The sequence below is a fragment of the Triticum urartu genome, chromosome 7A (genome assembly GCF_056163025.1).
Source record: "Triticum urartu cultivar PI428250 chromosome 7A, HENAU_Tu73, whole genome shotgun sequence".
Classification (NCBI taxonomy): domain Eukaryota; kingdom Viridiplantae; phylum Streptophyta; class Magnoliopsida; order Poales; family Poaceae; genus Triticum; species Triticum urartu.
In genome coordinates this window covers 616088540-616116066 of record NC_141879.1, presented here as the reverse complement: position 1 = coordinate 616116066, position 27527 = coordinate 616088540, and the positions used below count along the sequence as shown (strand labels likewise).

At 49.7% G+C, this 27527-nt stretch overlaps 2 protein-coding genes across 2 annotated transcripts; both read right to left on the bottom strand.

Moving 5' to 3' along the window:
* Positions 1-11857: 11857 nt before the first annotated feature.
* LOC147960711 (uncharacterized) lies at positions 11858-14545 on the bottom strand. Its single transcript, XM_087533505.1, has 2 exons — positions 13178-14545; positions 11858-12256 (listed from the first exon to the last, which is right to left on the bottom strand). The coding sequence occupies exons 1-2, from the start codon at positions 14543-14545 to the stop codon at positions 11858-11860; spliced, it is 1767 nt and encodes a 588-aa protein (XP_087389631.1).
* Positions 14546-20195: 5650 nt separating this feature from the next.
* On the bottom strand, positions 20196-27527 carry LOC125519146 (cadmium/zinc-transporting ATPase HMA2-like). Its single transcript, XM_087531381.1, has 9 exons — positions 27196-27527; positions 26127-26393; positions 23403-23500; positions 22609-22864; positions 22369-22506; positions 21938-22265; positions 21640-21842; positions 21180-21379; positions 20196-21057 (listed from the first exon to the last, which is right to left on the bottom strand). Exons 1-9 carry the CDS (start codon positions 27401-27403, stop codon positions 20311-20313), a joined length of 2445 nt encoding a protein of 814 aa, XP_087387507.1. The 5' UTR covers positions 27404-27527; the 3' UTR covers positions 20196-20310.

The following is a 27527-nucleotide window of genomic DNA, read 5'->3' as shown; positions in this document are numbered from 1 at the left end:
CATCAAAATCTATAGAGATAGATCGAGACGCCTCATAGGTCTTTCACAAAGCACATACCTTGATAAGATATTGAAGAAGTTCAATATGGATCATTCTAAGAAGGGGTTCTTACCTGTATTACAAGGTGTGAAATTGAGTTCAGCTCAATGTCCAACCACGGCAGAAGATATAGAAGAGATGAGTGTCATCCCCTATGCCTCGGCCATAGGGTCTATTATGTATGCCATGCTGTGTACCAGACCTGATGTAAACCTTGCCGTAAGTTTGGTAGGAAGGTACCAAAGTAATCCCGGCAAGGAACACTGGACAGCGGTCAAGAATATCCTGAAGTACCTGAAAAGGACTAAGGAAATGTTTCTCGTTTATGGAGGTGACGAAGAGCACGTCGTAAAGGGTTACGTCGACGCTAGCTTCGACACAGATCTGGATGACTCCAAGTCACAAACCGGATACGTGTATATTTTGAATGGTGGGGCAGTAAACTGGTGCAGTTGCAAGCAAAGCGTCGTGGCGGGATCTACATGTGAAGCGGAGTACATGGCAGCCTCGGAGGCAGCACATGAAGCAATATGGGTGAAGGAGTTCATCACCGACCTAGGAGTCATACCCAATGCGTCGGGGCCAATCAAGCTCTTCTGTGACAACACTGGAGCTATTGCTCTTGCCAAGGAGCCCAGGTTTCACAAGAAGACAAGGCACATCAAGCGTCGCTTCAACTCCATTCGTGAAAATGTTCAAGATGGAGACATAGAGATTTGTAAAGTACATACGGACCTGAATATAGCAGATCCGTTGACTAAACCTCTCCCTAGAGCAAAACATGATCAACACCAGAATTCCATGCGTGATCGATTCATCACAATGTAACTAGATTATTGACTCTAGTGCAAGTGGGAGACTGTTGGAAATATGCCCTAGAGGCAATAATAAAAGCATTATTATTATATTTCCTTGTTCATGATAATTGTCTTTATTCATGCTATAATTGTGTTATCCGGAAATCGTAATACATGTGTGAATAACAGACACCAACATGTCCCTAGTGAGCCTCTAGTTGACTAGCTCGTTGATCAACATATAGTCATGGTTTCCTGACTATGGACATTGGATGTCATTGATAACGAGATCACAACATTAGGAGAATGATGTGATGGACAAGACCCAATCCTAAACATAGCACAAGATCGTATAGTTCGTTTGCTAGAGTTTTCCAATGTCAAGTATCTTTTCCTTAGAACATGAGATCGTGTAACTCCCGGATACCGTAGGAGTGCTTTGGGTATGCCAAACGTCACAACGTAACTGGGTGACTATAAAGGTAGACTACGGGTATCTCCGAAAGTGTCTGTTGGGTGACATGGATCAAGACTGGGATTTGTCACTCCGTATGACGGAGAGGTATCACTGGGCCCACTCGGTAATGCATCATCATAATGAGCTCAAAGTGACCAAGTGTCTGGTCACGGGATCATGCATTACGGTACGAGTAAAGTGACTTGCCGGTAACGAGATTGAACGAGGTATTGGGATACCGACGATCGAATCTCGGGCAAGTAACATATCGATTGACAAAGGGAATTGCATACGGGGTTGATTGAATCCTCGACATCGTGGTTCATCCGATGAGATCATCGTGGAGCATGTGGGAGCCATCATGGGTATCCAGATCCCGCTGTTGGTTATTGACCGGAGAGTCGTCTCGGTCATGTCTGCTTGTCTCCCGAACCCGTAGGGTCTACACACTTAAGGTTCGGTGACGCTAGGGTTGTGAAGATATGTATATGCAGTAACCCGAATATTGTTCGGGGTCCCGGATGAGATCCCGGACGTCACGAGGAGTTCCAGAATGGTCCGGAGGTAAAGAATTATATATAGGAAGTGCTGTTTCGGCCATCGGGACAAGTTTCGGGGTCACCGGTATTGTACCGGGACCACCGGAAGGGTCCCGGGGGTCCACCGGGTGGGGCCACCTATCCCGGGGGGCCCCATGGGCTGAAGTGGGAGGTAACCCAGCCCATAGTGGGTTGGGGCGCCAACCCCCCAAGGGCCCATGCGGCTAGGGTTGGGGGAAACCCTAGAGGGGGGCGCCCCCTTGCTTGGGGGGCAAGCCCCCCACCCTAGGCCGCCGCCCCCCTAGTAGATCTCATCTACTAGGGCCGGCGCCCCCCCATGGCACCCCTATATATAGTGGGGGAGAGGAGGGACTTCACACCCCAGCCCCTGGCGCCTCCCTCTCCCCCCGTTACGTCTCTCTTCCTCGTAGTATAGGCGAAGCCCTGCTACTGTGACGCCCTGCATCCACCACCACGCCGTCGTGCTGCTGGATCTTCGTCAACCTCTCCTTCCCCCTTGCTGGATCAAGAAGGAGGAGACGTCTCCCGTCCCGTACGTGTGTTGAACGCGGAGGTGCCGTCCGTTCGGCGCTTGGTCATCGGTGATTTGGATCACGTCGTGTTCGACTACATCATCACAGTTCTTTTGAATGCTTCCGTGCGCGATCTACAAAGGTATGTAGATGCATCCAATGACTCGTTGCTAGATGAACTCCTAGATGATCTTGGTGAAATGAGTAGGAAATTTTTTGTTTTCTGCAATGTTCCCCAACATGTTCACCGTCCGCACTTGTGGGGGAAAGCCCTTCTGTCCATTGTTGTTCGGCGGCTTGGGCTCCTCGTCGTCACTGTGCAGCCCCTTGTCTCTGTTTTCGGCCCTTAACTTGCCTGCCTGCTTGAACACCCAACAATCCCTGTTAGTGTGATTGGCTGGCCTTTCGGGGGTGCCATGTATCTGGCACAAGCGATCGAGTATTCGGTCCAAACTGGACGGGCCCTGAGTATTCTTTTTGAATGGCTTTTTCCGCTGACCGGATTTATAGCCTTTGAATCCGGCATTGACTACCGTGTCTTCATTGCTGTCGCTGCTAATGCGACGTTTTTGCTTGTTCTGACGTGTCCTGCCACTTTTGTCCTTAGTATCCGAATTACCAGGGTTCTTTGATAAGTTGTTACTGCGAGCTAGCCAGCTGTCTTCTCCCGCACAAAAGTGGGTCATGAGTGTCGTGAGGGCTGCCATGGATTTCGGCTTTTCCTGTCCCAGGTGTCGGGCAAGCCATTCGTCGTGGATGTTATGCTTGAAGGCTGCTAGGGCCTCTGTGTCCGGACAATCGACTATCTGGTTTTTCTTTGTTAGGAACCATGTCCAGAATTGTCTGGCCGATTCCTCTGGCTGCTGAATTATGTGGCTTAAGTCGTCGGCATCCGGTGGTCGCGCGTAAGTGCCCTGGAAGTTGTCGAGGAATGCGGCTTCCAGGTCCTCCCAAGAACCGATTGAGTCTGCTGGCAAGCTATTAAGCCAATGCCGGGCCGGTCCTTTAAGTTTGAGCGGGAGGTATTTGATGGCGTGTAGATCATCGCCGCGTGCCATGTGGATGTGAAGGAGATAATCCTCGATCCATACCGCCGGATCTGTTGTGCCATCGTATGATTCGATGTTTACGGGTTTGAAACCCTCTGGGATTTTATGATCCATTACTTCATTCGTGAAGCATTGAGGGTGTGCGGTGCCTCTGTACTGGGCTATATCACGAAGCAGCTCAGAAGAGCTATGTCTGTTGTGTTTGGCCCGGCCGGATTTGTTGTATCCGGAGTGAAGATCATTGTCACATGCCGTAGGGCGCCTGCGCGATCCGTAGATCGATCTTGTTTGTCTTGCCTTATCCTCCAGTATGTCTCGCAGGTCTGGCAAATTTTCCCGTGCCTTAGTTGAGCGGCGTCGGGGCATGGCTTGGGTGGAGGGCCGAGAGGCCTCTCTGTCGCGGCCGCGAGGTGGCCGGTCTGCCATGTCATGCGCTGGTGATGTAGGTGCTTCCTCCTCTGATCGGGGTAGCGGCCTGCGCTTTGGGTAACTCTTGGAGGGGCGTTCGAGTTCATACTCTTCGGTCGCAAGGACTTCAGTCCATCTGTCAGCTAGCAAATCTTGGGCAGCTCTAAGCTGTTGCTGCTTTTTCTTGAGGCTGCTTGCCATGGCTAAAAGCCTGCGTTTAAAACGCTCTTGTTCGGCGGGGTCTGATGGTATGATGAATTCGTCTGTGACGCCCCCGATTTGACCGTACACTAATCATGCACGCAAATGTGTACGATCAAGATCAAGGACTCACGGGAAGATATCACAACACAACTCTACAATTAAAATAAGTCATACAAGCATCATATTACAAGCCAGGGGCCTCGAGGGCTCGAATACAAGAGCTCGATCATAGACGAGTCAGCAGAAGCAACAATATCTGAGTACAGACATAAGTTAAACAAGTTTGCTTTAAGAAGGCTAGCACAAACTGGGATACAGATCGAAAGAGGTGCAGGCCTCCTGCCTGGGATCCTCCTAACTACTCCTGGTCATCGTCAGCGGGCATCACGTAGTAGTAGGCACCTCCGGTGTAGTAGGAATCGTCGTCGACGGTGGCGTCTGGCTCCTGGGCTCCAACATCTGGTTGCGACAACCAGGATGAAAGGAAAAGGGGGAAAAGGGGGAGAAAGCAACCGTGAGTACTCATCCAAAGTACTCGCAAGCAAGGAGCTACACTACAAATGTATGCATTGGTATCAACTGGAATAAGGCTATTATATGTGGACTGGACTACAGAAAGCCGGAATAAGAGGGGGGATAGCTAGTCCTTTCGAAGACTACGCTTCTGGCAGCCTCCGTCTTGCAGCATGTAGAAGAGAGTAGACTGAAGACCTCCAAGTAGCATCGTATAGCATAATCCTAACCGATGATCCTCCCCTCGTCGCCCTGTGAGAGAGAGATCACCGGTTGTATCTGGCACTTGGAAGGGTGTGTTTTATTAAGTATCTGGTTCTAGTTGTCATAAGGTCAAGGTACAACTCCAAATCGTCCTGTTACCGAAGATCACGGTTATTCGAATAGATAAACTTCCCTGCAGGGGTGCACCACATACCCCAACACGCTCGATCCCATTTGGCCGGACACACTTTCCTGGGTCATGCCCGGCCTCGGAAGATCAACACGTCGCAGCCCCACCTAGGCACAACAGAGAGGTCAGCACGCCGGTCTAAACCTAAGCGCACAGGGGTCTGGGCCCATCGCCCTTAGCACACCTGCACGTTGCGTGGGCGGCCGGAAGCAGACCTAGCCTAGTGGCGTTCTAGTCCAATCCAGCGCGCGCCGCTCCGTCGCTGACGTCAAGAAGGCTTCGGCTGATACCACGACGTCGGGATACCCATAACTACTCCCGCGTAGATGGTTAGTGCGTATAGACCAAATGGCCAGACTCAGATCAAATACCAAGATCTCGTTAAACGTGTTAAGTATCTGCGAACGCTGACCAGGGCCAGGCCCACCTCTCTCCTAGGTGGTCGGAACCTGCCCTGTCGCTCCGCCTCAAAGATCCACTCGCGGGTGCTCCTACGAGCCGACCCGTCTTTAATCACCACATGTATCATGTATAAAGTAAATAGTATATACCCGTGATCACCTCCCGAGTGATCACGGCCCGATAGTATAGCACAGCAGACGGACAAGAATGTAGGGCCACAGATGGAAATACTAGCATCCTATACTAAGCAAGTAGGATTGCAGGTAAAGGTATCAACAGTAGTAGCAAGGACAGGCTATGCATCAGGATAGGAATAATGAAAGCAGTAACATGTTACACTACTCTAATGCAAGCAGTATAGAGGAGAGTAGGCGATATCTGGTGATCAAGGGGGGGCTTGCCTGGTTGCTCTGGCAAGAGAGAGGGATCGTCAACTCCGTAGTCGTACTGGGTAGCAGCGGCGTCGGCCTCGGTGTCTAGCGAGAGAAGAGGGGGAAGAAACAATAAATATTTAAGCAAACAGATGCATAGCGATGCATGACATGACAAGTAGCGGTGCTAGGGGTGCCCTATCGCGGTATGAGGTGATACCGGTGAAGGGGGGAAACATCCGGGAAAGTATCCCCGGTGTTTCGCGTTTTCGGACAGATGAAACAGAGGGGGAAAGTTGCGTGTTCGCTATGCTAGGGATGCGTGGCGGATAAACGGGCTGCGTATTCAATTTCGTCTCGTCGTTCTGAGCAACTTTCATGTACAAAGTTTTTCCATCCGAACTACGGTTTATTTTATATTAATTTTAAAATATTCAAATCATTTTTAGGATTTATTTATTTAATTTAATCAACATTATCCAGAATAGTGTCTGCTGACGTCATCATGACGTCAGTAGTTGACTTGGTCAACCTGATAGGTGGGTCCCGATCGTCATACTCTATTTTAATTAACTAACAGTTAATTAGGTTAATTAGTGATTAGGTTAATCTAATTATAATTAATTAACTTAATTAATTCCTTAATTAATTAATTAATTAATTTTATTATTATTATATATTTTTTAATTCTTTTCTTCTTCTTTTTTTTAATTAAAACGTTCTGGGGCGGGCCCCCCTTGTCATTGGCCCATAGGGGTCCAGCGGGCTAACGGGCGCGGTTGCTGGGGCGAAGCCCCGTGAGCGTGCGGGCATGCGGGCGCCAATTGGGCGAGCCCGGGCGTAGGCCGATGGGGCACCGCGGGGCGAACGCCGGCAGCGGGCGAGCAAGGGCCGACGGTAGTGAGCGCGCGAGCGCATGGCGGCCGCGGAGTGCGGGCAGGGGAGCCCGGGGGTGCGGCAACGCGGGGCAGGACGCGCCCAGGACGGCGATGCGCGCTGGGGGCCGAGGCGCAGGTCGCGGGTGGCGCAGCATGCAAGTGCGGCGCGACGGCGGCCATGGGATGCAGCGGGCGAGCACGGTGACGGCGGCACGCGCGCATAGAGGAGGAGGGAGGAAGAGGGAGGCAGTGGCTCACATAGGAGGGGGGAGGGGTCATGGCAGCGGGCTCGGGAAGGTGGCGGCAGGGTCGCCGGCGATGGGGGCGGCAGAGGGCGGCGCCGTTCGGGGAAGCAGCCGGCGTCGGGGTCGAGCGGCACCGGGCTCGGGGCGTTCTAGCTGGGAGGAGGACGAGCAGGCGACGATGACGGTGGGTGGCTCCGGCGAAGCAGTGGCGGGACGAGGCATCGGCGGTGTGCGGCGGTGGCGGCGCCCTGGGCGCGGCTCAGATCCAGTCGGGGAGGTCGAGGTGGAGGATGGGGCGCCAGGGCATCGAGTGACGCCGGTGACGGCGAGGGGCGACAGAGCGCCGCAGGCAGCGATCGGCGTCGAGGGCGAGGCCCTGGATCCAGAAGGGATCGAGCAGAGGAGGGGCAAGGGGATCGGGGGTGGGTGGGGTTTGTGCGGTCGTGGGAGGGTGGCGGCGCCAGGAGGGGAGCGAGGGGAGAGATGGGTAGAGTGCTAGGGTTCGGTGCCCCCAGGGGGTTATAGGCCAGGGGAGGGAGTGGGCCGGCCTGGCAGGCCACTGGCTGGGCCGAGGCCCAGCTAGCCTGGGGGGTTTCTTTTTATTTCTGTTTTATTTTTCCCCCTTGTCTTTTCTGTTTGTTTTTATTTATTTAATACTTTATAGTTTTACAAAAATAAAACCCACACCTAAAATGGAGTTACAATTCCAACTACTGTCTTAAAAAGTTTTACCCCTAAACTAAACAGTTTAATATTTTATAAAAGAAAAATGCATTTATTTAATTGTTTTAGCTACTATTTTACTCATTTTAGTTTACTTAAACATTTTATAAAAGTGTGGTTTCTTTACCATAATTACCTATGCATTATTTGGGTCACTCCGAACATTTTTAGTTTTAATATTTAAAAACTTTTATTGTTTGCTTGATTTTGAATTTGAATTCGAACCGGTTTTGAACTAACGTGAGATTATCAACACTAACCGAGGTGATGTGGCATCATTTCCGGAGGGTTACTGTAGCTTAACTACCGGGGCGTTACATCGTCGTCATCAAGGCTTGCCTCGTCTTTGGAGGGAGGCGTATAGTTATCATCCTCGACCTCTCGGTCTGCCGCTCTCTCATGAGGGCTGGCTTCTCCATCTTCCTGTGCCGAATCTTGCTGTGGTGGGTGTTCTTCGGCGCTATCCGGGGTAGTATTATCTCCCGTGCCGGAATCACCGTTTTTGCTTTGGCGGGATTTAGAGCGGCGCCGCTGACGCCGGCGCTTTGGCTGTTTCTTGGGGGCGTCATCCCCCACTGTTCCATCGCCATCTCCATCTTTTGGAGTATCCACCATATATATGTCATATGACGAGGTGGCCTTCCAGCGCCCTACAGGTGCTGGTTCCTGTTCGTCTCCTACATCGTCGTCCACGCCGTCGATGTCTTCGGAGCCGAAGTCAAGCATGTCGGTTAGATCGTCGACAGTGGCTATAAAGTGGGTGGTGGGTGGGCTTTGAATTTCCTCATCGTCCGTATCCCACCCTCGCTGACCGTAGTCCGGCCAGGGCTCTCCTGATAAAGAGAGAGACTTAAGAGAATTCAGGATGTCGCCAAAAGGCGAATGCTGAAAGATGTCTGCGGTGGTGAACTCCATTATCGGCGCCCAATAGGATTCGATTGGCAGGGGCGCGGGGGGTTCGGAGTCCGGGGAGGGGTCCGGATCCTCGGAGTCACGGGTCGTGCAGAGTGCGGGACTAGCGTTCGGCTCGATCGCTTTTGGGATCGCAGCCCCCGAGGTGACGTCCAACCGCTCATCCTCGATTGGCGCAATAGGCTCCGAGTTAGGGGTCGGAACCGATGCGTGTGCGGCCTCCAGGACACTGTCCGGGGGCAGAGCTAGATCATGCCCCTCGAGATAGTGCGGCGCGCTTGGCCGTGGTTCGAACCCGTCGAAGATCAAGTCTCCGCGGATGTCAGCCGTGTAGTTTAAGCTTCCAAACCTGACTTGATGGCCAGGGGTGTAGTTTTCGATCTGCTCCAGGTGGCCGAGCGAATTGGCCCGCAGAGCGAAGCCGCCGAAGACGAAGATCTGTCCGGGGAGAAAAGTCTCACCCCGGACCGCATCGTTGTTGATGATCAAAGGAGCCATCGGGCCTAAAGGCGACGACACAGAGGAACTCTCAATGAAAGCACCAATGTCGGTGTCAAAACCGGCGGATATCGGGTAGGGGGTCCCGAACTGTGCGTCTAGGCCGGATGGTAACAGGAGGCAGGGAACACGATGTTTTACCCAGGTTCGGGCCCTCTTGATGGAGGTAAAACCCTACGTCCTGCTTGATTAATATTGATGATATGGGTAGTACAAGAGTAGATCTACCACGAGATCAAGGAGGCTAAACCCTAGAAGCTAGCCTACGGTATGATTGTTGTATATGGAGTTGATGTCCTACGGACTACAACCCTCCGATTTATATAGACACCGGATAGGGTTAGGGTTACATAGAGTCGGTTACAATGGTAGGAGATCTTGAATATCCGCATCGCCAAGCTTGCCTTCCACGCCAAGGAAAGTCTCATCTGGGCACGGGACGAAGTCTTCAATCTTGTATCTTCATAGTCCAGAAGTCCGGTTGAAGGTATAGTCCGGCTACCCGAACACCCCCTAATCCAAGACTCCCTCAGCATGATTATAGTACTATGAACACGTTAGGTACTCCCCACAACTTTTTCGTTCATAGTATGTGTAATGCGCTCCTTGCTATTTCCCAGAAGAAATAATTCATTTCAGCAAATAAAAACGCAACAACAGAATGGACATGTTTAATTCTAGCAAGCCATCAACCAAACAAGGCAGATCGAACAAGACAAGACAGTGAGCATGCACAATTAATGAAAGTTCATCACACATATGTGCACTTCCTCAGCAAGCACTCGCCCACGCAAGACCAAACGGCCGGCCAACAGCCATGCATGTCCGTATGTCCTGTGCATATCGAAATATCTAGAAACAAACCCACAAGGGTTGCATGCACATGGACATGGATGCATCCTGCTAAGTGTTTAGGTGGTAGCTAGCTGTTATGCGTACCATTGGTAAAATCAGAGAAGCTAGCTAGCCTCCATGAGTTGAGTTCAATCACCTTTTATGCTACTAGCTAGCTAGTCTGTGCATGAGTGCATGTGTGCGTGTCTTTCGCTGTACGCTATTCTTCTTGACATTCTGCACTACTCCTGTGTGGTCAAATCGGAGCGGAACACATGCATGTGGTCGGTCAATTATCTTGCTATAGCTATTCGTAGCTTCTGTTGGAAACGAATATTTTGGCAATGCAACTCGATGTATTGATCGCTGCAGAGCGCACGTATATATGGAGTACAAGGTGGGCCACAACCTCAACTATACAATGACTAGGAGATGGGCCGGACTATACAATATACATGCACAAACCATATATTCAACACCCCCCCCCCCCAGTCGAAGCGTCGCCGGAGACGTAAAGACTGGACCTGAACTCCTCGAAAACAGAAGTAGGCAGTCCTTTTGTCATAACATCGGCAAACTGTTGCGCCGTCGGGACGTGGAGGACCCGGATGCGCCCAAGGGCCACCTGCTCACGAACAAAGTGTATGTCGAGCTCAATGTGCTTCGTTCGTCAATGATGGACCGGGTTGGCGGAGAGGTACACGGCGGAGACGTTGTCGCAGTAGACGAGTGTGGCCTTGTGAATATCACAAAGCAACTCCTGGAGCAGCCGACGAAGCCAAGAGCATTCGGCAACGGCGTTAGCCACTTCCCGATACTCTGCCTCGGCACTCGAGCGAGAGACTGTGGGCTGTCGCTTGGAGGACCAAGAGATCAGAGACGGCCCAAGGTAGACACAGTACCCTGAAGTGGAGCGCCGTGTGTCCGGGCAGCTAGCTCAGTCCGCATCAGAGTAGGCGACGAGGTTGGTAGAGGCGGAGGCCGTCAGTGTAAGTCCCATGGACGTAGTGCCGCGTATGTAACGGAGGATACGTTTCACCAAGGTCCAGTGAGAGTCACGCGGAGCATGCATGTGAAGACAGACCTGCTGAACGGGATACTGCAAGTCGGGGCGCGTCAGAGTGAGGTACTGCAAGGTACCCACAATGGAGCGATAGAAGGCCGCGTCGGATGCGAGAGAGCCCTCCAGAGCTGAAACCTTGGCCTTGGTGTCAACAGGCGTGGGAGCAGGCTTGCAGTTAAGCATGCCGGCACGATCGAGAAGCTCATGGGCGTAACGCTGCTGATGCAGAAAGAACCCATCTGGCCGTTGAACCACCTCAATGCCGAGGAAGTAGTGGAGGGGCCCCAAGTCCTTCAGGGCAAACTCATCGCGAACACGAGCAGTAAGCCGCTGGAGAAGCGCGACAGTGGAAGCCGTCAGGATGATGTCGTCGGCGTAGAGCAACAAGTAGGCCGTGTCAACCCCGTGATGGTACACGAAGAGGGACGCGTCGGAGCGGGTCGATGTAAATCCGAGCGTCTGCAGGAAGGCAGCGATGCGCTGGTACCAGGCCCGAGGCGCCTGCTTCAACCCGTAAACAGAACGGGAGAGCAAGCACACATGGTCCGGATGTGTGGCGTCCACGAAGCCGGTGGGCTGCTCACAGAACACCTGCTCGGCGAGGTGGCCGTACAAGAAGGCGTTGGAGACGTCCAACTGATGCACGGGCCAAGATCGGGAGACGGCCAGCTGAAGCACGGTGCGGATCGTGCCCGGTTTAACAACCGGAGCAAAAGTGTCGGTGAAGTCCACGCCCGCACGTTGCCGAAAGCCTCGAACCACCCAGCGAGCTTTGTAGCGCTTGAGAGTCCCGTCGGGACGAGTCTTATGCCGAAAGACCCACTTGCCCGTGATGATGTTGGCATGAGGTGGCCGAGGGACAAGCTGCCAGGTGCGGTTCCGTTGGAGCGCATCGAACTCTTCCTGCATCGCAGCGAGCCCATGAGGGTCCCGAAGGGCGGCTCGAGCTGACGATGGGAGAGGGGACGGCTCGGAGACGGAAGCGGCGAGAAGATACTCATCGCTGGTGTACCGCGTACTCGGGCGGAAGGTACCGGCCCGACAGCGAGTCATCGGGCGGGGCAGCAAGTCCGGGGCAACGGGCGAGGACGAAGAAGAGCCCGCCGCCACTGATGCCGCGGGTGAGACCGCGGGTGAGGCCGCCGGCCAGGGCGCGGGGAAGGTCGCCGCGGGCAAGGCCGCCGGCGAGGGCGCGGGGGGGCGCCAAGGAGGCCTGCGCTGATGGTGTCGCAGGGGGCGTCGCAGGCGCCGGGAGGGGTGCAACCCCTAAGGAAACCGGCCGGGCAGGAACTCGACCCGGGGCACAGGGGGCACCCTCAAAGCCAGGAGGCGGCCTGAGAGAAGCGCCCGAGCGGCCGTCACCAGGAGCGGGCAAGGCCGCAACATCCAAAGGTACCTGCTGAAATGGAAAAACCATCTCATCAAAGTAAACGTGTCCGGAAGTGATGACCCGATGTGAGATAGGATCATAGCAGCGGTAGCCTTTGGTGTTGGGGGGATAGCCAAGAAAAATACAGGCCACAGACCATGGTGCGAGCTTATGAGAAGTAGTGGAAGCGATGCTAGGGTAGCACAAGCAACCGAAAATGCGAAGGTCGGTGTAGGAAGGTGGTGTGCCGAACAAAAGATGATGAGGAGCAAAATTCCCGCGAGTGCGACAGGGACGGATGTTAAGGAGTAGTGATGCGGTGGCGAGCGCGTCAGGCCAGAAACGTGGTGGCACGTTGGTGTGAAAGAGAAGGGTGCGAACGCAGTCATTAAGAGTGCGAAGCACGCGCTCAGCGCGGCCATTTTGTTGTGAAGTGTACGGGCAAGTGAGACGAAAAATCGTGCCATGTGCGGCGAGAAGGTTGCGGATTGCAAGATTATCGAACTCCTTCTCGTTGTCTGTTTGCAACACATGAATGGGGCAACCAAACTGCGTGGAGACATAGGAGTAGAATGCGGTGAGAGTGGCAACAGAATCCGACTTTCGCCGCAACGGGAAGGTCCACACATAGTGCGAAAAATCATCAAGGATAACAAGATAATAGAGATAGCTCGTGTTACTTGCAACAAGAGAGGTCCAAACATCACTATGAATTAACTCAAATGGGTATGAAGCAACATGCGAGGAAGTGCTAAAGGGTAAACGAGTATGTTTGCCGAGACAACAAGCATGACAAGTGTGATCGTCGATCTTATTACACGTGAATGAAAAACTGCGAAGAATATGACGAAGGGTGGCAGGGTTGGAATGACCAAGACGAGCATGCGAAAGGTCCACTCCAGCGGAAAGCGCCATGGGTGCAGTGATGGAGGATGTGGAGGAGTGGACCGGGTAGAGATCGTCGGGCCTGTCACATCGGTGGAGCACCATCCGAGTACGGGCATCCTTAACAGAAAAGCCAAACATGTCAAATTCGACGGTGACAGGATTTTCACGTGTAAGAGAACGAACAGAAACAAGATTTTTAATGATGTCAGGTGAAACGAGTACGTTAGAAAGATGTAATGGAACGGAGTTAGAAGGAAAAGCAGCATGGCCGACAAGAGGGATGGGCATGGAAGAACCGTCGCCCACAGTAATGCGAGCAGCAGTGTGAACAGGGTGAGCGGTAAGAAGGTTACTAGGGTTGGTGGCCATGTGAGCCGTGGCTCCGGTGTCCATGTACCAGTCGCCACCACCGGTGTACTGCTGTGGCGTGGGGGCGGTGTGGAGAGCCGCTAGCAGCGCGGGGTCCCATGGTGCCGGCGGGAGGGCCGGGGCCGACGGCAGAGGCTGTGGCGGCGGCGCCACGAGCCCATCGGCTGGAGGCAGCCCATAGGCCGCCGAGGGGCCGTAGAGCGGCGCCGGCGGATATGCCTGAGGGGCCGCGTACAAAGCCTGATGAGGGACCGGACGGGCGCCAAAAACATCGGGGACGGGGGCGCGCAGTATGGGCATGGAGTATGTGTGAACAACCCCCGTCCAGGGGTTCTGGCCTGCCTGCCAGGGCGCCGGCGGGAGCTGGTGCTGCGGCTGGCGCGGCGCCCCGCCATGGGCAGCTGGCGGCTGCTGCTGCTTGCGACCACCTCGGCCACGACGCCCGCCCCGGCGCAGCTGCTGCTCGGCGGGGGGCGGCGGAGGGGCCTGCGGCGGCGCGGGATATGGGAACCCGGGCGGCGGCTGCACGTGGAGGGGCCCCTGGGCGGGCCGTGGCGGGGGAGCCGGAGCGGTGGGTGGTGCATCGCCGCGGGTTCCGACAGTGAGAGCCGTATGGGAGGCCCGGGTGCGCGACATCCGCATCCTCTTCTCCTCCAGCTTCAGGTGCGCGACGACCTTGGGAAAGATCGGGTTGGTGATGAGAGGGGTGTTGGAGGCGGCATTCCCGAAGTCTTCGTTCAGGCCGGTGATAAGAGTGCTGAGGAGGAGCTCGTCGGAGACCTTCTCGCCGAGGTCACGGAGCTCGTCGACAAGCTTCTTGAGGCACATGCAATAATCGTCGACCGACGAGTCAAGCTGTTGGCATCCAAAAAACTCACCGTGCAAGAAAACCTTGTGTTGGAGCGCGTTGTCAGTGAAGAGGCCGTTCAGCTTAGTCCAAACGGTGTGAGCGTCATCATCGGCAGATACCACTGTGTGGAAGAGGTCCTTCGAGATGGTGGTGTAGAACCAGCGGATAAGAGTGGCGTCGATGGATGTCCACTCCTCATCGTCCTCCATGAAGCGGGAGTCCACACTACTAGGAAAAGGGCTATAGATGAAATTGGCACTAATGGCGCACTAGAGAAGTGGTGCGCCACTACTATATACTAATGGCGCACCATGTGGTGATGCGCCATTAGTGTGGAAGACACTAATGGCGCACTAGGCACAAGGTGCGCCACAAGTAACAATTTTTTTCATTTTTGCAAACACACTAATGGCGCATCCTGGAAAAGTGCGCCATTAGTAATTCTAACTAGTAATGGCGCACCAGACATGGAGTGCGTCATTACTGTATTTTTTTTTGCAAAACTATTAATGGCGCACCGTTGCAAAGTGCGCCATTACTAGTTTAAACTAGTAATGGCACACTATGCCACGGTGCTATTAGTATATATATACTTTTTTGTAAAACTACTAATGGGTTACTAATGGCGCATGGCTGTATGGTGCGCCATTAGTAACCTGGGACCAGCTAGATATTTTGGACAGCCACACCTACACACTCACTTTACCCACTTCATTTCCTTCACCTCCTTCTCCAAGCTTGTCGGCTGCCTCCTCCTCCTCACCTTATTTGCATTATAGATTTATCAAAATTAAGTGGTGAAATTACCTCATTTGCACCATGGTTATACCCGAAGCCAAATCCAAGACCGCGGTCGCAAACGTCACCGCGAAAAATGAGCCATGGGTACTGGCTTCCCAAGTGAACCAATGCTTCTTCATTACCGACCCGTCAAAGCCCAGTCGTGTTGTCGTGAGGAGAGCAAAAGGAAGATCATCGGAATGGATGGAGTAGCCAATGAGCAAGACTTCGACAAGTACGGCGACCCGAAGATCAAACATGACGACGACGATGAAGTAGCAGCATACACCATAAGAAGAAGCAGGACCACCCTATCTAAAGGACGTCCGTTCCACAGAAGAACTCCATTTGCGAAAAAGAAGGGCAAGAAGATTGTAAACAGATAGCTAGCTAAGATCGATTGTATTTAAATCGTAGCCTTCATTTCTCGATTGTATTTCATGGGAACTTTTTGATATCATGAATATTTTTAAATTTCATGGGCACTTTTTGAATTCATGAGGACACTCGATCTCGACCCCCCTTCATCTCGATCTCGATTCCCCCTCCATCTCGATCTCGATCCCCCTCCATCTCAATCGCTATCCCCCTCCATCTCCATCTCGATCCCACCCGCACCCTCCCCTGCTAGCTCCATCGCCGCCGCCGACCCACCGCACCCTCCCCCGCTCCACCGTCGCCGACGAGCACCCCCCGCATCCTCCCCCGCTCCACCGCCGCTGACGAGCACCCCCCGCACCCTCCCCCGCTCCACCGTCGCCGATGATATTTTCAAATAACAAATTTGATGATATTTTTTAAAAAATTATTACTGTTTTTATAAAAATATATTACTGTTTCATATTCATATTCATTTTTTTAAATAATAATAAAAAAAGTGTAGACTACAATCTATACTACTATTAAACAATCAAACAAGAACTTCTTTAAGCACACCCCACAAAGCGTACACAGATCCAATACCACCGCATGATTAGGCCCACTAAAATCAATCTAACGGTTAGCCTTAACCTAAATCATTTTCTGTGTGCACTTAGCAATTTACATTGACTGACCGTACTCCACCGTGGAGGAAAATATGAAACTCCATGCCTGAGCAATTAGGAAACTAATAATCACGGGCGCATCCTATTTTAGGAAACTAAATCAGAGTGCATCCATCCTATTAGGAAACTAATCTCAGACAAATCCATCCTATTAAAAAACTTATCTCGGACACATCCATCCTATTAGGAAGCTAATCGCGAGCCGCCTGCCGCCATCATGCACGCTAGCCACGATGGGGGAAGCGCGAGGAGCTTCGTCTTCCTCCGGGAACACATCTATACTACTATTAAACAATCAAACAAGAACTTCTTTAAGCACACCCCACAAAGCGTACACAGATCCAATACCACCGCACGATTAGGCCCACTAAAATCAATCTAACGGTTAGACTTAACCTAAACCATTTTCTGTGTGCACTTAGCAATTTACATTGACTGACCGTACTCCACCGTGGAGGAAAATATGAAACTCCACGCCTGAGCAATTAGGAAACTAATAATCACGGGTGCATCCTATTCTAGGAAACTAAATCAGAGTGCATCCATCCTATTAGGAAACTAATCTCAAACAAATCCATCCTATTACAAAATTTATCTCGGACGCATCCATCCTATTAGGAAGCTAATCGCGAGCCGCATGCCACCATCATGCACGCTAGCCACGATGGGGGAAGCGCGAGGAGCTTCGTCTTCCTCCGGGAACACACGTGCTATCGCCGCCATCTTCTTCTGTTTGGAGGCCAGGCGCTCTTCTGCCGCTACTGCGACTACTTTATCCACGTCCAGGGCATGCTCTCCGGCAACCATCGGCATCCGTGTTGACTTCAGCACCGTTCGCAGCACCCACGCCGACAAAGTGTCTGTTCGGTGGGTGCACGTGCATTACATATTAAATAAGAATCATGGGGCTTCAAGCAATCTAGAATCTATACTTCCATACTACTATTAAATCTATACTACTATTAAACAATCAAACAAGAACTTCTTTAAGCACACCCCACAAAGCGTACACAGATCCAATACCACCGCACGATTAGGACCACTAAAATCAATCTAACGGTTAGCCTTAACCTAAACCATTTTCTGTGTGCACTTAGCAATTTACATTGACTGACTGTACTCCACCGTGGAGGAAAATATGAAACTCCACGCCTGAGCAATTAGGAAATTAATAATCACGGGTGCATCCTATTCTAGGAAACTAAATCAGAGTGCATCCATCCTATTAGGAAACTAATCTCAGACAAATCCATCCTATTAAAAAATTTATCTCGGACGCATCCATCCTATTAGGAAGCTAATCGCGAGCCGCATGCCACCATCATGCACGCTAGCCACGATGGGGGAAGCGCGAGGAGCTTCGTCTTCCTCCAGGAACACACGTGCTATCGCCGCCATCTTCTTCTGTTTGGAGGCCAGGCGCTCTTCTGCCGCTACTGCGACTACTTCATCCACGTCCAGGGCATGCTCTCCGGCAACCATCGGCATCCGTGTTGACTTCAGCACCGTTCGCAGCACCCACGCCGACAAAGTGTCTGTTCAGTGGGTGCACGTGCATTACATATTAAATAAGAATCATGGGGCTTCAAGCAATCTAGAATCTATACTTCCATACTACTATTAAATCTATACTACTATTAAACAATCAAACAAGAACTTCTTTAAGCACACCCCACAAAGCGTACACAGATCCAATACCACCGACGATTAGGCCCACTAAAATCAATCTAACGGTTAGCCTTAACCTAAACCATTTTCTGTGTGCACTTAGCAATTTACATTGACTGACCGTACTCCACCGTGGAGGAAAATATGAAACTCCACGCTTGAGCAATTAGGAAACTAATAATCACGGGTGCATCCTATTCTAGGAAACTAAATCAGAGTGCATCCATCCTATTAGGAAACTAATCTCAGACAAATCCATCCTATTAAAAAACTTATCTCGGACACATCCATGCTATTAGGAAGCTAGTCGCGAGCCGCCTGCCGTCATCATGCACGCTAGCCACGATGGGGGAAGCGCGAGGAGCTTCGTCTTCCTCCAGGAACACACGTGCTATCGCCGCCATCTTCTTCTGTTTGGAGGCCAGGCGCTCTTCTGCCGCTACTGCGACTACTTCATCCACGTCCAGGGCATGCTCTCCGGCAACCATCGGCATCCGCGTTGACTTCAGCTCCGTTCGCAGCACCCACACCGACAAAGTGTCTGTTCAGTGGGTGCACGTGCATATTAAATAAGAATCATGTGGCTTCAAGCAATCTAGAATTATAGATTTGGGATTATCTTAGGTTGCCGATTGCTGTACTGAAAATGTGTAATTATATATTGCACGTACATAAGAATGCAGCAATCTTGTCTTACAAAGTAGGATCAGGAGGGATACTGAAGAAGTCAAGATGTAGAGTCTATTTCCCATGATTACTTCTCATGTTCATGTCGGCTTCCTTGGGCTTTACTTCGTACCACCATATGCATTAAACTGGACCGTATCAAGAGGTAACGCCATCCCCTTGATTAGAATTGCCTTATTTGTGCTATTTGATCAGTGTGTGTTTTACCTATGATGTTGCTTTACCTGGAATTAAGGTGGGTTGCACCTGCCTAGGCACTATCTCGAGGGATAGGTTGGAAATCAGAATATATGATTCATTCTTAGAGAAAACTTTACACGCGTCACTTTAACATAATTGCATAGCAATCCAGTAAATTATGTAAGATTCAGTAGGAGGCAAGATATTGAAGATGTACTACTATTTCAGTTACATGATTCTATACATCTAAAACGGGTCACATGCTGTTTAAGGCCTTATTTGCACCGCCTCTCTTTCTTTGTCTGCGCGCCTCTTTCCTCCAATAATAATAATGAACAACTTTTTCCAGATCAGGTATTACACAGTTACAAATGTATGCTGAAGCTACTCCTTACAACAAGGAAAAAGAGGATGAATGCTTTCTATCTTCACCAGTTTTGTAGCATGTTGCAAATTGTTGGCTTTTTCTTATTTGAGGATTCATCATTTTTTTGTAATTTAGAAGCTGACCTGAAAGCTTGATAAGGTTAAGCTTGACAAATACTCTAGAATACTTTTCCTTCCATCTTTATTTTTCTTCATAACTTATTTCAATTTCTATACGTATAAAGCGCCTTACATCATTGTAAGTTAGTATGGTTGCCAAAGCATAAACACATACAAAACCGGATAAATATTTTCTATCATGATAATTATTGGATTTCTTTTAGCTCTTTTACATTTCAATTAGTTCTTGTAAATCATCTTTATTTCATATAGAAGTCGTTGTAGTCACACATCATCTTTTATTTCCTATTATCCATAGTAGGTAGCTATATAATTTTGGCAGTCCACACAACCAAAAAATATATATAATTTGATCCAAATTAGTACAAATATATATTTTGCTATGCAGATTAGTAGAATAAAATAATATTCAAGAATTAAGCATCTTCAACAATATAATTGCACCGTAAGGCAGTTTATACTTTTTTCCTGGCTACACTCGAAGAGAAGACTATACTACATGCCTATATTACTGCATTAATAAATAATTGTTGATTTTATTTAAATGAGAATATTTTCCTGCTATTACTCTATGCAGCAACATAACCACTATTGTGTCTCGCTTTTGAAAATACAATTTGAGCGACATCAAACATTGTGTATCCATTTGATTTATATTTTGAAAAACGTTTATTTTTTATATATTATGTGAATTCACATGTTTTACGTTTGAGACGTGCGTTGCACGTGCATGCTTACTAATTGTTGTTAAACAACAATTATTACTGTTTTTATAAAAAAATACTACTGTTTCATATTCATATTCATTTTTAAAATAATAATAATAATAAAGTGTAGACTATAATTGTTGTTAAACAACAATTATTACTATTTTTATAAAAAAATATTACTGTTTCATATTCATATTCATTTTTTAAAAAGTAAAAAAAGAAATTCTTACTTATGGCGCACGGGTGGCTGGTGCGCCATTGCTATCTAAAAAAGAGTATACTTATGGCGCACTGTCCCACTGGTGCGCCATTGCTATGAAAAAAACATTCTAATGGCGCACCGCCTGGGGGTGCGCCATCAGTAATCTTCCCCATCCATACACTTCGTCCCTCCCTCTAATGGCTGCTCGGCTCTTTGCAGTGGCTATGGCCATGGCCATGATCATGGCAGCCATGCTTGTCTGTGGAATGCAGGTTGCTCGGCTCTTTATGGTGATCATGCTCATGGTGATGATCATGGCAGCCATGCTTGTCTGTGGAATGCAGGTTGCTAGGCTCTTTGTGGTGATCATGCTCATGGTGATGATCATGGCAAGAATGCTTGCCTGCAGATACATGCTCATGCTGATGACCATTGGAGCAGTGGTGGTGGGAAGTACTATGCTCATGCTTTTTTGAGTGAGAGGAAGCACAGCATTTCTTCGCCACCTTTCCACTGCCTTTCTCCCTCAGTAGCAGCATGTTGTACATGATCACCAACAAGCATGTGCCAACATCAGCAAGGACTGCTGCCCAAATAAGCGGATGCCCGGCAAACGCAAGTGCAACAATTGCAAGCTTCGTAGTCACCGAGAAGACAATGTTCACGAGGATGGTCCGGTGTGTCCTCCTGGCTAGCTTGATAGCCTTTGGGATCCTGCGGATGTCATTCGACATCAGAGTAATGTGACTTGTCTCCATTGCGACGGCTGAACCGGACACACCCATGGAGACTCCAACATCAGCCTTAGCCAGTGCTGGGGCATCATTCATGCCGTCGCCAATCATCAGTGTAGGGCCATCTCTTGCCTTCAGTTCATCAACAATTCTCACTTTATCTTTTGGCAGAAGTTCAGCATGAACCTCGGCTAGTATGTTCCCCAGCTGCCACAAAAAGAAAAGAAACAGCAAAATCAGAAGGTGTTGCATTTGTATCCACTAGAGAAAGGAAAATACAAAACAATAAGATCCACCTATTCTCCAGAAGAAAAAGAAGAAATCATTACCTGGTTTTGCGCATGTGTGGCAGCGGCAGTACTATCGCCAGTAAGCATCACTGACTTTATGCCCAATGATCTCAACTCCTTGATGGCCTCGGCTGACCCAGTTCGGCATGAATCCGATAGGCTGAATACCCCAATCAATTCCTTGTTGCAGGCCACGTATCCGATGGTAACTCCTTTCATGTGTTCTACTATGTCCGGAACTATAGAACAAAAAAAGTTGCACATGATCAGTTAACAGCTCAAGATTTCAACAGAAAATTGTGTTTCGATTAAACAAAATAGAAGAATGAAGAAAAATATACTGTAAAAATGACTAACTTAATGCTACTGAGCAATGCTCATTTCAGTAACTTCATGCATGGGTAGGTTTGTCTCTTATTAAACAGTAAGTCCAATTGTAAATAGCAAAAGAATGTTGTCAACATTGAATATGTAAATGCTGAGTTCACATTTCACCAACCTGTTTGACACGATGCCCTTGCCAAGATCCTTTTGTTCCCAACATATACGCCCTCTCCATCAATTTCACCGTAAATCCCCTCGCCAGGATAGATTTGAAACTCAGCAACATTTTCTGATTTTGGCTCTACAGAGTTTGATTGAGCATAACCAACAAGAGCAGATGCCATTGGGTGGCTCGACCTGCTCTCGATGCTTGAAACCCTGCAACAGTCATGGAATTAAAATACTGCAAGAAGATCGAAGCACATAATGTCGTTGAAGAATTTTGAGCATTCTGATATGGACGCCACACTCACCAGTAAATAAGTTGTTGCTTCGAAACACGCTCACCAACTGTCTGAAACTCCTCGACAGAGAACTCGCCTCTAGTGATTGTACCAGTCTTGTCGAAGGCAGCAACTTTGATACTGGCCAAGGACTCAAGGACATCCCCTCCTTTGATGAGGAGCCCGGTCCTCGCGGCCCTCAGTAGCGCGCAGAAGGTTGCCACAGGTGTCGACAGCACCAGAGCACATGGACAAGCACTCACCAGGAGAACTAGGGCCAGTTCAAACCAGTGTCTTAGGTTGCGTGCTCTGACACACACAGGGATCACTGCCACTGCTGCAGACATGAAAATAACAGCTGCGAGGTGCAACCAAAGATCACAGTAAGTAAAACCATCCGATCCAACAACTGTCAATGACTGAATTTTCGCTACAGGCATAGTCTCTTCTATCTGGCTTACCGGGTGTGTAGTACTTGGCGCAAGTGTCGATCAGCCTCTGCGTACTGGATCGACTGTTTTGGGCTTCTTCGACCAGCCTTGCCATTTTGGCCACCGCAGAGTTGTCGGCCATAGCAGTTGTCCTCACAGCAATGTAACCTGACAGATCACCAATGTAGAATCAGTGCATGATCAGCGACCAGAGGTGAATTTTAGGCATCCCAGCAATGTCGATTCCAGTGACAGTGTAGTATGTATTACCATCTATGTTGAGTGTGCCAGCCCAGACCTGGGAGTCTGCCTGCTTGGACACAGGGAAGGACTCCCCGGTGAGGGTGCTCTCGTCGACCTCACTCCGTCCATCAACAACAACACCATCGATCGGCACGACTTCCCCTGCCTTCACAGCTATTACTGTATTGATCTTCACATCCTGGGTAGCAACCACTTGTCCAGTCTCTGCCAGAACAGCATTTTGTGGTGCCATGCTCATCAGTGACGACATGCCAGCAGTGGCCTGCATGTCAAAGAGTATGTAATCAGATTTTTCAGGGACAAAGTAGCACAAAAAGAAAAATTATTGCCCATGTAGACATATTTAATGATTACTGCTTCTTTTTTAGAAGACATTACTTTTAGTAGTTGCCTTCAGCTCCTCATCTTTCCAAAATTATTGGCGTGGCTTTCCCTAATCATGTCTTACACCTAGATATGAGTGTATATGCATGTCTGAGTCCACTAGATATAAAGTTCATTAGTCCCTTGGCTGATAAGTGACAGCTGAGGTATGCTAAAAAGGCAATACAATCAGCGAAACGGGCCTGGCTCTACTCCAACCTACTACGCGTAGAATGGCAGACCAAAATATGTTCACAAGTCCATCAGTGGGTCTAGTGCACATCAATATCAGCATACCCTGCCATGCCGCATCAGTACGAATATGTGCTCCTAACCATGCCACATCGGAAAAAAAGCTCCCTTTCCCGGTAAGTGGGGTCATGAGAGGACCTCACAGCTCTGATCTCTTAGGTGAAAGGAATTTGTGGACAACATACCTTGCCGCAGGCCCTGGTCTCGAGCCATTCGGCTATGGTGAAGAGGAAGACGATGAACCCGGCCTCAGAATAGTCCTTGAGAGCTATGGCCCCAGCAACTGCAAACAAAGCAAGTAAAACAAGTGAGCCATTGGCTATTCAATTGCCACCATCCATTTCCTGCCAAAATTGCCACAATTTATGGGACGGCAGAGCACCAAAAAGGAATGGGTGTAAATATGTGACGATGACAAGATACCGTTCCTCCAAGACGAGTAGATTAAGCCAACAGGTATATAGTTTTTTACAGAAAGTGGTGATTATATATACACACAGACTAGTTCCCTAGATACAACTTTCCTTTTATATTACCACTGCAAATAGAAACTCTGACACCTACTCTCATAATTGAGTCTCCATCAAAAGATCCGAGATGCTGACACATTTTTATCTGCTATCTGAACAGAAATTTTGTTTTCTAGCATAGTATTATAGAATACATAAACGAATATAAATTCTGACCAAAGTTCCTATGCTGATCCTTTCAAGAATCTGAGCAATCTTGACAGCACAAAAACCACAACGCTAGAAAGACCGATTCGAGCAAAGCGTTGCTTGTTCTAAGTGGAATCCGATACCCTATCTGAGATGCGACATCGCCACATGGAGAGGAAAGGAAGCAGATTTCTGTCCATTTGGCATAAACCTTAGCATCACAGCAACCTATCGCTTTGGTGCAGTTCAAAGTGGGGGGTCCCTACAGGAAGAACAAATACCAAGGGGGAAGTTTTAGCAAGTGAGACATAAGCTTTTGGTAGTATCTTTCCAGAGCCTGTTTTCCCACTAGCTAAGCACCCACCATTCATACTGGTGCAAGGAAGCAACCTGCCTTGACCCCAGTTTCCTGGGTGACTTTTGGCTTTTTTCTCAGCGATGTTTAACACCTAGCAACATCATCAGTACTTCCAATGATTCAGTCTGTGGTTTTTCGTTAATTAACTAGGCAAGTCTCTTCTGCTTAATTAATCGACGAGGTAAAGCTTTTGCCCCCGTTTATAAAAAAGGTATTTCCAAAGAGTGCTAGCGGGTGTTGAGCGTATACGAAGCAACAGAAGATGGCGACAGAAGATTTGTTTTAGAACAAGGCCCTGATTGGCGTGGAGGTGGACTTATAAAATTACTCATGTCTTCCTCTCTTTTGAATTTTTGATGTGGTAACTAGTTCAAAGCATTTTTTTATTCAGATGTATAAACAAAATCTTACCAGAATTGGTAAGGATTCCTCTGTCAAACTAGCAGATTCCACACGAGTTAAACACATCACATTCGTAGGAAATTTTTTTTTTAGAAAATTGATGAGTTTTATCTGCAACTAGGCTATGTGGTGGTGGGGGGGGGGGCAAAGATTCATGAATTTAAGGATACTGTACACCATAACTGCATGAATCTAGAGTTCTAGACAGGAAAAAGGCAAGCCCAGTGACATGAAACATATGCTGTGTGCGTGTGCAGGCTACAGATCACATCCTGAGTTTACAGAAAGTGGTGATTATATACACACAAAATTGCTACTGCAAATAGAAAATTGGATCCCTCCTCTCATAATCGAGCCTCCATCAAAAGATTCGAGACACTGACACATTTTTATCTGCTGGTCTGAACAGACAATTTGTTTTCTAGCATAGTACCGGGTAAAAGAAGAACTCTGTTCAAGTTTCTTTCATGAAACTGAGGTATCTTGACAGCCAGACCTCTAGAGAGAACGACTCGATTCGAGCAAAGCGTTGCTCACTCAAAGTGGAATCCGATACCCTATCTGAGATGCGACATCGCCACATGGGGAGGAAAGGAAGCGGATTTCTGTCCATTTAGCATAGACAGTAGCATCACAACAACCTATCGCTTTGGCTACAGGAACACCACCACCAATCTAGATGTGCCATAGACAGACCCGATCCAGAACTCCCAGGGGGTTCTGGACGGGTTTCGGGGAAGTTTCGGCAAGTGAGACATCGCAAGCTCCGAGTATCTTTCCAGAGACTGTTTTGGTTCTGCCCTCCCACTAGCCAGTTAAGCACCCACCATGCGTGCTGGCACTGGTGCAAGGAAGGAACCTGTCTTGACCCCAGTTTCCTGGGCGACTCTTATTTTCGGCATATTGGCACCACTGCTAACAACAACACCATCAATTGTTCCAGTGATTCGGGTCTTTGGTTGAACGTGTTTTCCCCCGATCCAAAGTGCTAGTGATCGTTGTGTCAGCGTCGTATACGAAGATAAGATAACGACACGAATTTTCTAGGATTTTTTCATGTAGTAACTAGTTCAGAGCATTTTTTTTTAACTCAGATGTAGTAAAAGCAAAAAACTTGCCAGAATTAGCAGGATTCATCTGCCTAACTAGATTCGGCACAGCCAAGCAGGGCACCTTATGCTCTGCACCTGGCTAGGCAATTTATTTGTTTACTTATTTTCAGGAAATGGATGAGCTTTTATTTCTCTTGGCTTCCTCTGCAAGTAGCCAGGCTAGTGGGGTGACCCAAAGATTCATGAATTTCAGGATATATACACCATGGCTGCTTAATATTGATATTGATCGCACACTATGAATCTAGTCAGGAAAATGGCAGAGCCTAAGTCACATGAAACACATGCTGCGTGCGTGCGTGCGTGTGGAAACTTCAGTGCAGCTCACAATGAACATCAACATCGGAACGGTTCGAAGGTGGCGAGTGTTGGCCGTACCTGCGATGAGCATGAGTATGTTGACGTCCATGGTGCGCCGCCGAAGCGCGGCGACGCTCCTGAGCACGATCGGCGGCAGGCCCGCGGCCGCCCCCGCCACGGCGAACCACTTGAGCGGCCGCCAGAAGTGCTCGAAGAGCGAGACCACCAGAAGGACCCCGCAAACGAGCACGTAGGGGCTGGGCCATTTGTTGGACACCTTGCTCTGCCCGGCGCCGCCGTACGCCCTCACCGACGCCTCCAGCCTCGCCCCGTTCAGCTTCCTCACTGCACCAAAAAAAATGATACAGTTCAGAACTTGCAGTTTCAGAGATTATACTGAATAAATAATGGTTACGTAAACAACTGTGAAATCCATAATCCCATACTGTCAGAATAATAATCAGGGAAAATCTGGGAACGAGCAGATTTGGCAAAAAAACCTGTACTAAAAACAGTAAAATAACCAAGGACGGGACAAGAACGGAAAGCGCATAAGAAATTCAGAGAGAAGAATAGGGACTTTGCGTGATCCTTCACGTGGTTCGATGTATTCCTCCGTCGCGGCAACTGCAAGTAAACAAAGTTCGAGAATGATTTCTTTTTTTTATTAAAGCCCAGAACCCGTACCCCGGAACCCCGGCGACGGTGAAGTTGGCTCACGTCGGCGGTCGGCCAGTTTTAAAATCCAGAACCGTCCAGTCCAGGGCCGTCGTCATCGGAATTTATGAGGCGGCAGGCAGCACGTTACCCCAGTTTTTCAGTTTTTAATCCAGTTGAACGGCGACCCCGGTCTGCTCTGCTGCGGTCCGGGGTCCGGCGACCCCGGCCGCCCCGTCGAGTCAAAATCCAATTAAAAACCGCGGATTACGGGAGAAAAGTTACTGATGAACAGCGAACGCCGGCGGCTTTCACCGGAAACCAAGGAGTAACGGCGAGATAAACGAGGAGCTATGCGTCTGACATGCGAGGAAGAAGACAGTTGGATGATGACCGGGTCACGGGGGCCGGCCGGGCGGGACGGCGGAGGGATCTCGGGGAAAAGCGGGAGGGGGGGGGGGGGGGGGGGGGGTTGCATGTTGGTGCTTACCGATCTGGGCGGTGGAGATGGCGGCGGCGTCGTGGAGGACGATGACGGTCCGGGAGGGCACGACGACGGTGACCTTGTGCACGCCGGCGAGCGGCTCCAGCAGCTTCTCCACCAGCGGCACCTCCGACGGGCAGCAGATGCCCAGCACGTCGAAGTAGCTCTTCTCCAGCCTGCCTGCCGCCGCCGCCGGCGCCGCCGAGTCCCCCATCGCTCCCTCTCCGTACACTTGCTCGCTCCCGCTTCTTTGCGAGACTCTCTCACCTGCCCGTGCCTCCCTCCCTCTGCGACGCGTGCTGATCGGGGCCGGGTGGGGCGGGGCGGGGCGGATTAAC

What these genes read in the sequence shown, in the direction of transcription:
- LOC125519146 (XM_087531381.1), bottom strand. Translation starts at nt 27,403, where the DNA reads ATGGGGGACTCGGCGGCGCCGGCGGCGGCGGCAGGCAGGCTGGAGAAG. An exon ending in CATACTCATGCTCATCGCAG is followed by an intron (nt 23,501 to 26,126) that starts GTACGGCCAACA and finishes CTTTGTTTGCAG; the next exon opens with TTGCTGGGGCCATAGCTCTC. An exon ending in AGACCAGGGCCTGCGGCAAG is followed by an intron (nt 22,865 to 23,402) that starts GTATGTTGTCCA and finishes TTTGACATGCAG; the next exon opens with GCCACTGCTGGCATGTCGTC.
- LOC147960711 (XM_087533505.1), bottom strand. Translation starts at nt 14,545, where the DNA reads ATGGAGGACGATGAGGAGTGGACATCCATCGACGCCACTCTTATCCGC. An exon ending in GGCCCGACGATCTCTACCCG is followed by an intron (nt 12,257 to 13,177) that starts GTCCACTCCTCC and finishes CCATTTCAGCAG; the next exon opens with GTACCTTTGGATGTTGCGGC.